The sequence below is a fragment of the Bos grunniens genome, chromosome 8 (assembly GCF_055505025.1).
Source record: "Bos grunniens cultivar Pamir isolate PY7600 chromosome 8, Bosgru_T2T1.0, whole genome shotgun sequence".
NCBI classification, from domain to species: Eukaryota; Metazoa; Chordata; class Mammalia; order Artiodactyla; family Bovidae; genus Bos; species Bos grunniens.
Genome location: NC_141172.1, coordinates 68,401,010 through 68,413,757, shown reverse-complemented (window position 1 = coordinate 68,413,757; position 12,748 = coordinate 68,401,010). Strand labels below are relative to the sequence as shown.

Genomic DNA, 12,748 nt, shown 5'->3' with positions numbered 1-12,748 from the left:
GCCTGGTAACCACTCTGGTATCATTCATTGCCTAGAGAATCCCATGGACAGAGGAGCCTTGCGGGCTACGGGGCTACGTTCCATAGGATCGCAAAGAGTCAGGCACAACTGAAGTGACTTAACATGCACACAAGTCCTTAGCATTTGTCTCTCCCAACGATCCAATAGCTTTTTTTTTAACTCTACAGTAAAATGTGGTTACTTTATAGAAGAAAATTGTATTATCAAATGTCTGATATAAATAAGGCTTTCATCACAACCATTATCATACAGGTAAAAAGAACACCTTATTCCTGCTCAAAAAAAAAGAAATTAAGTGTTTAAATTAAGAGATCCTTTCTGAATTTTGAGACTTTCACTTAGACGTGTGAGTTTCAAATAGTCTTGGATGTCCAAGTGTTCAGATAGTTTGGCAGCTTATTAATTACAATGGTAAACTAAGCATAACTGAAATACTTTTGACAAGTTCAACAGATGTGTGCTATATGACTTGCTCACACTGAATATTTATCCTTGAAAAAATTTCTTCTAGATTGGCACTGTATCAAATGATTGAAAATATAAAGGATCAAAATATGAATATGAGCACTTTCAAATCATTCTCATGTTGACTGAAACCATTATGAAAGGATTTAGGTAAAATTACCATATTTACATTAAAAGAAAATGAATTATTTGCACAATAAAAGGTTTAACATGACATATATTAAATTCAAAGCATACCAGTAGATGGAAATACAGCTGATCCTTGAATAAGGAGGCGCTGAAGGGTGCCAACACTGCACACACTCTAAAATCCACTACAACTTACAGTTAGCCCTCTGTATACACACAGGTGGTTTCTCCATACCCAAAGTTCCTCCCTGTCCATGGTTCTACATCCTCGGATTCAACCATCTTCAGATCATGTAGCACCATAGTATACTACTGAGAAGATCCACGTATAACTGGGCCTACAGTTCAAACCTGTGTTGCTCAAGGCTCAACTGTATGAAAAGTATTAATGAAAGTACAGTAATGAAAAGTATTAACAGCAGTTGCTTCTGTAAGGAATGAATATGAAGCCTTTGTTTTCTTCCCTTTTGCCTTTCACAATTTATAGGATTAAGTATATATTTACAAGAAAAAATAATTTTAACCCTTGGTAAATTCATTGTCATGATATGAAAATGGGAGAGGGAATGAACAGAAAATAAAAGAGGTATAAGTACCAGAGACAGAAGGGTTCAGGGTATACTTGTGGAAATAGTCATTTCTGGTCATACTACTCTTCTTAAAAAATTTTAAGAAAGCCGTGCGTGCGTGTGCGTGCCAAATCGCTTCAGTTGTGTCCAACTCTCTGTGACCCTATGCACTGTAGCCCCCTCCCCAGGCTCCTCTCTCCATGGGAATCTCCAGGCAAGAATAATGGAGTGGGTTGTCATTCCCTTCTCCAGGGGATCTTTCCAACCCAAGGATCGAACCTGTCTCATATATCTCCCGCATTGGCAGGCAGGTTCTTTACCACTAGAGTTACCTGGAAAGTCCAAGAAAGCCATAGCCACATCTAGTCCCAGTGCCAGAATATTAAAGAACCAGCAGTCTTCAAAGCGTGCTACAAATGACTGTACATTCTCTGACTATACAATTTACTTGAATTTCAAGAGAATGGGAGAACTGTATCAAAAAAGAAACCTGACTTCTGTTAAAATCCATTCAGCCACCAAATAACAGACTTAGACAATGCATTCTCCCTATCTGTCATGTAATGCCCAGTGAAATTTCCTTGTTGCTGCTGAAAAGATTCAGTCCAGAGGAATAAAAACTTTTTATAAAAATCACTGTCAAAGGAAAAAAAAAAAAAAAATCCCTCCAACAGGAAAAGAAACTTGGAAACCAGAAAAAAAAAAAAAATTAAGCTGAAAGATTTTCACAATTCAATTATTTGAGTTTCTGCTCCAGACACAAGTAGTGATGCTCTAGTGCATATGGACTGTTCTAGAAACTCACACATATATTAATTTTTAAAACAAAGAGGAAACAAATGAGCACCTATTGGGAGTACACTGCAGATGGCTCTCCATAAACATTTAATGAGTGAGTGAAATCATAAGAATTTTTATATTTTTTAAACACAAAATGAACACCTTCAACTGGGAGAGAAGAAACCAGCTGCCAGGGAATACAAGACAGACTGTATTATTGGTTTCCATGCTGTTATCCATGGGATTCCACCCAGATGTCCTTTATATTATAGAAGAGGTATTTTCCTCAGAACAGCTTCTTAACTTATAATTTCATATGCTTTCTGATATTTTTCAAATGGTTCATAATACTACACTGTCTTAAGCTTTTCACATCCATTATGTCATTTGCATGGCTGAGATGCTTGAGGAAGAAAGTATTATTAACTCTATTTTGCAGATGAGATTATTGAAGCAAAAAACAAACAAACAGGGTTTAACTAAAAACACAAGGTTAGAAAAAAAAAAAACAGGCAAGGTCACAAGTAAGCTTGAGAAGCAGGAGTAAAACCACAGGTCTAGTCCTTCATTTTAGGCAAGTTGCTGTTTAAAAAAGACACTTAAAATACAAATCACTCCCACCCACCCACTCTTCTCCACCATTCGCTCAAGCAAAACAATTAAGTAGACTTTAAAGTGAACAGGAAATGACAGAACCAAAAATAACTGGGGTGTGGTCTCACCTCTGAAAAAGATTTCCAGCTGTGAATAAATGCAAACAATTCTGGCCAGACAAGATAACATTAGATCAGATTTAGAACCCAATACAACCAGGGGACCTTAGCTATAAATACAGTGACACCTTACTTTCTTAGAATAAATCTCAATATTTCAAACTCAGGAAAATGTAGATAAAAAGCAAGGTAAGTCACCAAGAAGCCACAATTGCTGTGCTCAAGTTCTCATGCTCAAGTTTTTACATACTAGACAAACCCATACAATCTAAGGGCTTGAAATCATTCATGTTTCATTTCTTTAAGAGTAATCTGATAACACGCAGTCATTTATAGTTTCACCAAAAAACAAATGTGAATCATACAGACTATGAGGGTGTTCACTTAACTATGGGAATGCCTAGCAATAAGTCAGCACCTGCATATTAGCTGCATTTTATTTTACTTTACTTCTGCATTTAACGATTTGAAAGGGTCATTTTACAATGACCTTTGTATCTTTTATATCACTTCCTTTATAGCTTATTGCACGTTATGGTAGAAATTACGTGCTACAATGGCGATCAGAATTTGGGATCTGTAAAGGTCTGAGGACTACCACTAAGCTTCACTCAGATCCTATTTATTCTGACTTGACACACTATTCTGGTTTATCTGGTTTCCCTGCCTACTTCAGCTTATAAGTGGCAGATTAGAAGGGCATATTTTGATAGATAAAGAACAGTACTGAAGGAGATAAACTAAAAACAGACAAAAGCACTAAACTGGTATAGCAGTGAGGAGTCATTTTAGCACAGGAGGAAACTGCCAACACCCTTATATAGCAGAATGCACCGGCCATATTAACTGCATGGGACAGAAATTAATGTACATTATGATGACCTTGATTTATCCAAGAAGACTGTCTAATAGATTCTAAATCTTAAAGAGATGGTTATATACCCTTGATGAGTTATATACTATGAAAACTGATATTAAAATGATCAAAATAATTTAGCAGTTACAGGGCTGTCAGTTATATGACCAATTCTCTTAAATCCCCAATGATAGCAGACAAATGCTGAGGAGGTAAATCTCAAAAATCCCATTATATTTAATAAATATTATATAGTGTAGATAATTAACATTTATGAGCAACACTTTTGATGATGACTTTCTGGGTGGAAACTACATGATACATTAAAATTATATACTGCAGACAATCAACATTTATGATGCTTAATGTTTCTGGAGGTGGGGGGGCCCTAAGTTATAACTAAAACTCTTTTCCTTCATTGACCAATCATTTTTCTCCACTAAGAGAAAAATGTTTTTTCATCACCAATCTTGGTTTCTTTTCTCCATATAATTACCAAAATAAAAAAATAAAAGTATTTTAAGAGTTCTCCCCACTTACAACTAACCCCTTTATCTAGAGATCACTAACACACCTGGATCTTGGTATATTCCCTTCTTATAAAATAGTGCTTTCAAACCCAGTATTAAAACAGAGAGAAGAGTTGTACTTAAGTCTTATGTCTGAACAAAAGAAGCACATAAATTAGCGGTTATGCTTAAACCACTAATCTTAAGGGCAGAAACAACTACAACATAAGGAACACTTTAGTCGATGTTGGACACCTGAATCAGAGAATATCATTCTCCAAGTCTCTATGGCCAAAAAGAAAATAAAACGCCAACAATCATGTCAAGAGATCTGTAGATCCCTTTCAAATATCATAAAATGAATTTATTTGTATTTACTTCACTATATTCTTTCTTTTAGTAATAACAGTGACGTGATGATCTGGAGAAAGTGGGCTAAAAGGTACATGGTATTCATACTTAAAAAAGGTTGGGGAAGGGGCAAGAAATATCTGACCTTTCAGAAGAGGAGCGGCAGAAAGATCTGACTTGGAAGAGCCTTCTTAACACCCTGCCCACATCACCCTAGATGGCTTCCCCTCAGGTAAGAGACTAAAAAGATGGAGATCCAGACTCTTTAGGGGTTGACAGGATTAGAAACACCCACCCTGCCTGGAAATCCGACACTACTGGAGACAAACGAGCAATCCCCACCTAGCTACTGGTCCAGGTGCTACAGAAAACGCCCGGCGCCCCCGCCGGGCAGCCCCGGTGGGAATCCCCGCCTCCCGTCTCCCACACCCCCCTAGGTCCTCCTCCGGGATGGGCGCCGCCCGGGACCCCGCCGCCCCCCCGACTCCCGTCCTCGGCTCCTTCCCTCCCTCCGGCCCCGAGCCATCGCCCGGCCGAGGGCCGTTTCCCGCCGATCGACTGGAAGGCCTGGGCCGCTTGGCACCTTTGATGACGCGTTCGGTGGTGGAGAGGTGGAGGTTCCTCCCGGACATGATCCCCTCGGCCTCCTCCCGGTCCGGGGAGATCTCCAGACGTGCGCCCCCGCCTTCGCCTCCAGCGATCTCGGCTCCCCAGGGCCGGTCTACCGGCCGTGCCCCGGCGCCGCTTAATCAGGGCGGCCAAGGCACCAGAAGGAGGCGGCCGCAGCAGCCCGGCCTCGAATCCCACGGACACTATGCGGGCCCACTGACCGCTCCCTCCCGAGGCGCCGAGTCGGGAGCGCCCGCGACAGCAGATCGGGGAGGCTACGCGGGCAGCCGCGGCTGCGCGCGGCCGAGGCTCGTGCGCGCGCGCGCGCGCGCGCGCTGCCCCGACTCGGCACCTCCCCAACTTCCCTGCGGCGCGCGCGCCGCCGCCGCCGCGGTTAGCGCGCCGAGGCCTTGAGCTCGGCAAGTTTCCCCGGCAGCTCGGTCGCCTGACCTCCAGCCCCCGAGCAGTAGACAACCCCGGCTTTACCCTTCGCGCGGAGACCCCCGGACCCGCGCGGCTGCCCTCCGTACACGCGCCCTTCCTTCCTCTCCTCCAGCTTCCGAATGTCGGTCTTCCCCCTCTCCTCTGCCTGCCCTCCCCTCCAGCTCTGACTGCTTCTCAGCTGCCTGCGCCGCCCGGGCCTGGAGCACCTAACACCGGGCCCTGGTTCCCGCACCCAAAAGCCCAGCGGAACCGCGGCCATCTTGTGACCCGGCCCGAGCGTCCCGGCGGCTGTCTGGCGGAGCCGTGCGCATCCTGTCCGCCTGGGATCACCTTGCAGGGCGCCCTCGTCCTCCCAGACCTTCCCCACGGCGGGGCCTCCCTCCCTTTCCTCGGGGTCTCCCCTCCACTCTGTCTCTAGGAGTCGTTATCAGTTTGATCCAGCTCCTTCCCACAGCTTACCCTCCCCCCAGTCACCAAACCCATTTAAACCCCTGGTTTAAGTTGTCACATTTGTCGAGAGCACTTAGTATAGTGAGAACGATCGCGTGCATCCTAGTTCTAATCTAGTAGTGGGGGGTGGAGGGGGATGGTTTCCGAGTGGGTGGCTAAGAGCCCCCCCCACCCCCACACACAACCTGTCAGGTCCCACAGCCTCCTAGCTTCCTTTCCACTTGCCAGAAAGGGGACCGCAGCCCCCTCCAAGGAACCCCTGGGCCAGACCTCCTCTGTGTAGGGAACCGACCTGGAAGTTCTGCGTACCACCTACACAGCTGGAAGCAATCCTTCTTCCCCTTTGACACCCCGTCATTCTTACCATGGAAAACGATGGGCAAGTCTCCATAGAGTCTTAATAATCTGGCTCATCTCTAGATTAAAAACTGACCTTTTCTCTCCTTGAATTGCAAGCCTAGTATAGAAACTGTCTTCTAGTATAGTGCCTGGCAAAGACAAAAATATTTTGATTCTAGTCCTGATGGTGGAATGTTAAAACTGGGATCCAAGGAAGTATATGCAAATTACAGGGAAACCGATTTTAACAGTCACTGTGGTGGCCAGTGAGTAGTCATAAGTGGCTCTGTACATTTAAAGTAAATAAATATTTATTTCCTCAAGTGTACTAGCCACATTTGAAGCATTCAATAACTACCTGTGGCTAGTGACTATCTAATTGGATGTGGCAGAATAAGACCTAACGCAAAGAGCCATCTCACTGGAAAAGACCCTGATGCTGGGAAAGATTGCAGGCAAAATGAGAGGAGGGCAGAAGATGAGATAGATGGTTCCTTGGCATTATTGACTCCATGGACGTGAATCTGAGCAAACTCTGGAAGATAGTGAAGGACAGGGAAACCTGGCGTGCTGTAGTCCATGGGGTCTCAAAGAGTCAGACACGACTGAGTGACTGAACAATAACAACGGACTAGGACGCTTCCATCATCGCAGAAAGTTCTTTTGGACAGCTCCCAGCTAAAAGATTATAGAGCTTAACCCAAATCTCCTTTAACATAGATTTATGTAATGGGACCAACCTAGACAGCATATTAAAAAGCAGAGACGTTACTTTGCCAACAAAGGTCCGTCTAGTCAAAGGGAGAAGGGGACGACAGAGGATGAGATGGTTGGATGGCATCACTAACTCAATGGACGCGAGTTTGAGTAAACTCTGGAAGTTTGTGATGGACAGGGAAGCCTGGCATGCTGCAGTCCATGGGGTTGCAAAGAGTCGGACATGACTGAGTGACTGAACTGAACTGACTGATGTAATGGGAGGTGATCTGGGCATATACACTAGAGTCAGACCCCGAATTATGCTTTGCAGTTTTTTTTTTTTAATTGGAGGTTAATTGCTTTACAATGTGGTGTTAGTTTCTGCTGTATAAGGAAGTGAATCAGCTATATGTATAAATATATCCCTTCCCACTTGTGCCTCACTCCCACCCCACTCCCCCCATCCTACCCCTCTAGGTCATAGTGTATGAGCACAGAGCTGAACTTCTGTGCTATACGGAAGCTTCCCACTACCTATCTATCTTACACATCGTAGTGTACATATGTCAATCGTAATCACTCAATTCATGCCACCCTCCTCATCCCCACCTGAGTCCACATGTCCATTCTGTACAGCTGAATCTCTATTCCTGCCCTTGCCTTGCAGTTTTGACCTAAAGGCAATTCATGGCAACTCTAGCAAGGCAGAAGCACTTCAGGAACTGGACAGATTTTGGTTCTGAGTTCTTGGGTCTTGATTTCAGGCTTTCACCAGAGAGAATTGCTCAGAGATTCTGAGGAAGTTCTTCAACTATGAAGTAACCAGAGCTTCACACCTCTATCAAACAGATCAACTTTCTAGTGGTCAAAAATAAATTGGTTCCTGCAGCATGCTGCTGCTGCTAAGTCGCGTCAGTTGCGTCCAACTCTGTGCGACCTCATAGATGGCAGCCCACCAGGCTCCCCCGTCCCTGGGATTCTCCAGGCAAGAACACTGGAGTGGGTCGCTATTTCCTTCTCCAATGCATGAAAGTGAAAAATGAAAGTGAAGTCACTCAGTCGTGTCTGACTCTAGCGACCCCATGGACTACAGCCTACCAGGCTCCTCCATCCATGGGATTTTCCAGGCAAAAGTACTGGAGTGGGGTGCCATTGCCTTCTCCATCCTGCAACATAGTACTAAAATTAATCTAGAAGAATGTACGCAAGATGACTAAAAACAAGGAGTTTAAGAAAACACTGCAAACCAACATGAAGAGATGGGTTATTCAATAATAGTAGTGGGGAAATTAACCAACTCTCTGGATCTCAGATATATCTTTGTTTGTTCGTTTTTATTTGTTTGGTTTATTTCTTTTGTTTTCTTTGTTTTTTGGCCACACTGGGAGGCATCCAGGATCTTAGTTCCCTGACCAGGGATCAAACACATGCCTCCTGCAGTGAAAGTGCAGAGTCTTAACCACTGGACTGAGCTACGGAAGTCCTTGGATCTCAAAGTGGAGCCACATTTTAACACCAAACTTCATAAGTAATAAATATGAGAATTAAAATGAAGTGCTATTTTTTACATAGAAAATTGGAAAATATTTTTAAAAGGTGATACTGTTGGTAGTACATCATGAGAAACGCTGGGCTGGAGGAAGCACAAGCTGGAATCAAGATTGCTAGAAGAAATATCAATAACCTAAGATATGCAGATGACACCACCCTTATGGCAGAATGCAAAGAAGAACTAAAGAGCCTCCTGATGAAAGTGAAAGAGAAGAGTGAAAAAGTTGGCTTAAAGCTCAACATTCAGAAAACAGATCATGGCATCCGGTCCCATCACTTCATGGCAAATAGATGGGGAAACAGTGGAAACAGTGACTGACTTAATTTTTCTGGGCTCCAAAATCACTGCAGATGGTGATTGCAGCCATGAAATTAAAAGATGCTTACTCTTTGGAAGGAAAGTTATGACCAACCTAGACAGCATATTGAAAGCAGAGACATTACTTTGTCAACAAAGGTCCGTCTAATCAAGGCTATGGTTTTTCCAGTGGTCATGTATGGATGTGAGAGTTGGACTATAAAGAAAGCTGAGCACCGAAGAATTGATGCTTTTGAACTGTGGTGTTGGAGAAGATTCTTGAGAGTCCCTTGGATTGCAAGGAGATCCAACCAGTCCATCCTAAAGGAAATCAGTCCTGAATATTCATTGGAAGGACTGATGCTGAAGCTGAAACTCCAATACTTTGGCCACCTGATGTGAAGAAGTAACTCACTGGAAAAGACCCTGATGCTGGGAAAGATTGAAAGCGGGAGAAGGGGACGACAGAGGATGAGATGGTTGGATGGCATCATTGATTCAGTGAACAAGGGTTTGGGTGAACTCCAGGAGTGATGGACAGGGAGGCCTAGCGTGCTGCGGTTCATGGGGTTGCAAAGAGTCGGACACACTGAGCGACTGAACTGAACTGTTGGTAGAATTATAAATTAGCACAATTTCTCTGGAAAGGAATTTGGCAGTATCAATCAAAGGAGATATATGTATGGCCAATGAGAAGACTCAACATTATTAGTCATGAGGGAAATGCTGAGATACCATTTTACTAACCTAGAAGAGCTGAAATTAGAACTTCCCTGGTGGTACAGTAGGTTAAGAATCCACCTGCCAATGCCGGGGACACAGGTTGAATCCCTGGTCCGGGAAGATCCCACACGCTGAGGGGCAACTAAGCCCATGCACTACAACTACCGGAGCTGTGCGCCACCGCTGCTGAAGCCACCCACCCTTGAGCCTGTGCTCTGCAACCGTAGAAGCTATCACAATGAGAATTCCATGCACCACAACAAAGAGTAACCCCTGCTCACCGCAACTGAGAAAGCCTGCATGCAGCAATGAAGACCCAGTGCAACCAAGACTCGAAAACAAAAATTTAAAAAAAAGCTGAAATTAAAAACTCTCAACATGCAAGTGTTGGCAAGGATGGGAGCAACTGGAACTCTCCTGCATTGCTGGTGGGAGAGTAAAATGCTACAACTACTTAGGAAGTTTGTTATAAAAGTTAAATATACACCTACAGTATTACTCAGTAATTCTACTCTTGGGTATTTTACCCAACAGCCATAATAACCCAGCAAAAATACCCACTACTACTCAGATAATAAAAAGAAAATAATTAATGATGTATGTAACAGTATGGATGAATCTTAAAAACATTATGGTGAACAAAAGCGGCAAGACACCAGGACTTCCCTGGTGGTCCAGTGGCTAAGACTCCATGCTCCCAATGCAGGGGGCTCGGGTTCAATTCCTGGTCAGGGAACTAGACACCACATGCTGCAACTAAGAGTTTGCTTGCCTGCAACTGAAAAGATCCTGCATGCCTCCAGCTAAGACCCAATGCAGCCAGATAAATTTTCAAAGAAACGAAGAAGCAAGACACGAAATAGACACTATATGATTTCAGTTGCATAGGAAAATGGTTACATGAAGTATGACACTGGATGGAACATTATACATCATGAAAAATCCTACTTTAGGTGGAAAGATATTTGATATCATGAGAAAAATCTCAGGAGATGATAAGCGAAAAAGTACAATATGGACTCCATGTTGTTAACAAACGAGCTAATGTCTGCATAAAAAGGCTAGGGGGAAATGTTAATATAGTTATTCATTCAATAAATATTAATTAAATGTCATCTATGCCAGGTACTGTGCTAGGCAGTTAGGCATACAGTGATGAACTGAAATCAACACAGTTCATACCACCGTGGAGCACTAGCTGATGACGAAAAGATGTTAAAAGCAGCCATCTCTTGGTGGCATGATTAAGAGTCACTTATATAAAAATAAGAGGGAAAAAAAAAGAGAAAGAAAAGAGTCACAAAAAATGAACCATAATTTTCCGTATTTTCCAGGTTTTCTACGGTAAGAAAGTATTATTTTATAACTAGGAGAAAAAAAATTTTAAGTGTTCTTTTCTTTCAAAGGCCTATTGTCTATGCCTATTTCCAGTAGCATTAAGTATTTATTTGGAGAACTTTCTGAGAGACTTCTCTGATCAAAACAAACAAAACATCTAGTACCACTCAGTGAAAAAAGAAAACTCTTAAGTAAGTTCCCTTCAAAAACAATTTTTATTTTAAGTAAATAAGGCTTTAATGCACTGGTGTTGGCGGTAATGTTTTTAGTCATCATATTAATAGCTCCTGGCAACAACTGGGGAGTTCTAGTTCATTCACCTGTACATCTACCCACCTAGCCAGGGTCATTTGCATCTTCATTTCATTGATGTATTTGATTCTCTTTCCTTTTACTTTCTGCATTGGTCAGAATTGACTAAATATTTAAAACTACCAAGATTCATGCTTAATTGGCAATCCTACTAATTTCTTCAAATCTAGGTTTCCATGTTACAGGGCCTGTGAGACTTGTTTTATTTCCTTATGAAACTCCCTAAGCACTTCATAAACCTTAATTAATGACTAACTCTTTTGAGAAATAATTATGAATGCTTTTGATTTAACAAAAGCACAAGGAAACCTAGTTTCCACTGTTGTATAAAAGTAACCTGGCTTTAGTTTCTGTATGAAGCCATTAAATATTAAACTTCTGTGTTAAATGCAGGCAAGAGAACTGCAGAATATTTTTTAAATGAATAAAATGAGCATTTCTAAAATAGCAACACAGAGTAAAAGGTATTTTATAGTGCATAGTTTTTCATTTTATATGAAAAGCACTACATAAATGTTTTTATTGGTAATACATATGATATGGACATCACATACTAATATTTCATTTATCTCTTTCTATATGAGTGCATTTGCGCTCTCCAGGCAGGAGATGTGGATTCAATCCCTGGGTCGGGAAGATTCCCCTGGAGAGAAAATGGCAATCTACTCCAGTATTCTTGCCTGGGAAATCCCACTGAAGAGGAGGCTAGCGGGCTATAGTCCATGGAGTCACAAAGAGTCAGACACTGAACACACACGCATGAATGCATTTAACTTTGATTACATTACCTTGGCATGAATACCCTCCCCCCTACACCAACAGTCGAGGTCTAAACAAAATTAGCAAATTTATATTAAAAAAAATTTTTTTTCACAATTGGAAAAACATGACCCAAAGGAACTTTCTACCCATCATAGCCTGATATGAAAGTAGTAATCTCTGTAGACATGTGGGAAAAAAAGCGCTAAGGAAAGTCTTGCCTGGTGTGCTGCAGTTCATGGGGTTGCAAAGAGTCAGACACAACTTAGTGACTGAACAACAACAAATATATATTTACAGGTTAATATGCAGGTCATTTGGGGGGTAATGTGCAAGCCTCTGAAGTGTGTTACTCCTTGGTCTTCCCTGGAGAACCCACTACTATAACTGTAACAGGATTAAAGGCCCCCCCAAAGTTGCCCATGATTACTTTTGTTTAAATCATGACAAAACAGGAAAAGATGGTAACAGTCATTACTGGCTACATAATACAGTACAGTCTAGGAGAATAGAATTTAATACCTCTCTTACTGCTGGGCTCCAGCATTCCACAGGTGAGAGATGCCACAGGTAAACGTCAGGGGCATTCATCAAGTTGCTTGGGCCAAAAATTGACAGTGGGAGGCAGGCAGAGGAGGAGGCCAGTCCTCACATCATGTCCTATAAACTTACACCCCCTACAGTCCATTTCCCATACAACAGATCCTTTTCAACTAAAACAAATCTGATTTTTATCATTTCTCTGCTTAAAACCCTCAAGTGTCTCTTTTTCTAAAAGTGGTCTACTTCTTAGTAGACTTCTGTCTAATTCATTGATCTCAGCTCAAACCTCT

At 42.4% G+C, this 12,748-nt stretch overlaps 1 protein-coding gene across 18 annotated transcripts in view; it reads right to left on the bottom strand.

Moving 5' to 3' along the window:
* Positions 1–6,339, bottom strand: part of PPP3CC (protein phosphatase 3 catalytic subunit gamma) — an 81,256-nt gene extending 74,917 nt beyond the window's left edge. For 9 of the 18 annotated variants that reach the window (XR_015170001.1, XR_015170000.1, XR_015170004.1 and 6 more), the window contains exon 1: positions 5,489–6,339. Coding sequence is in view for 8 of the 18 variants with exons in the window: in XM_086416231.1 (XP_086272357.1) it covers positions 5,489–5,705 (217 nt within the window). In the remaining 10 variants the exon portion in view is untranslated. Of the gene's footprint in view, positions 1–4,538; positions 5,315–5,488 lie in introns of those variants that run through there. The other 9 variants (XR_015170005.1, XR_015170006.1, XM_086416236.1 and 6 more) reach the window with 2 other exon arrangements.
* Positions 6,340–12,748: the final 6,409 nt, after the last annotated feature.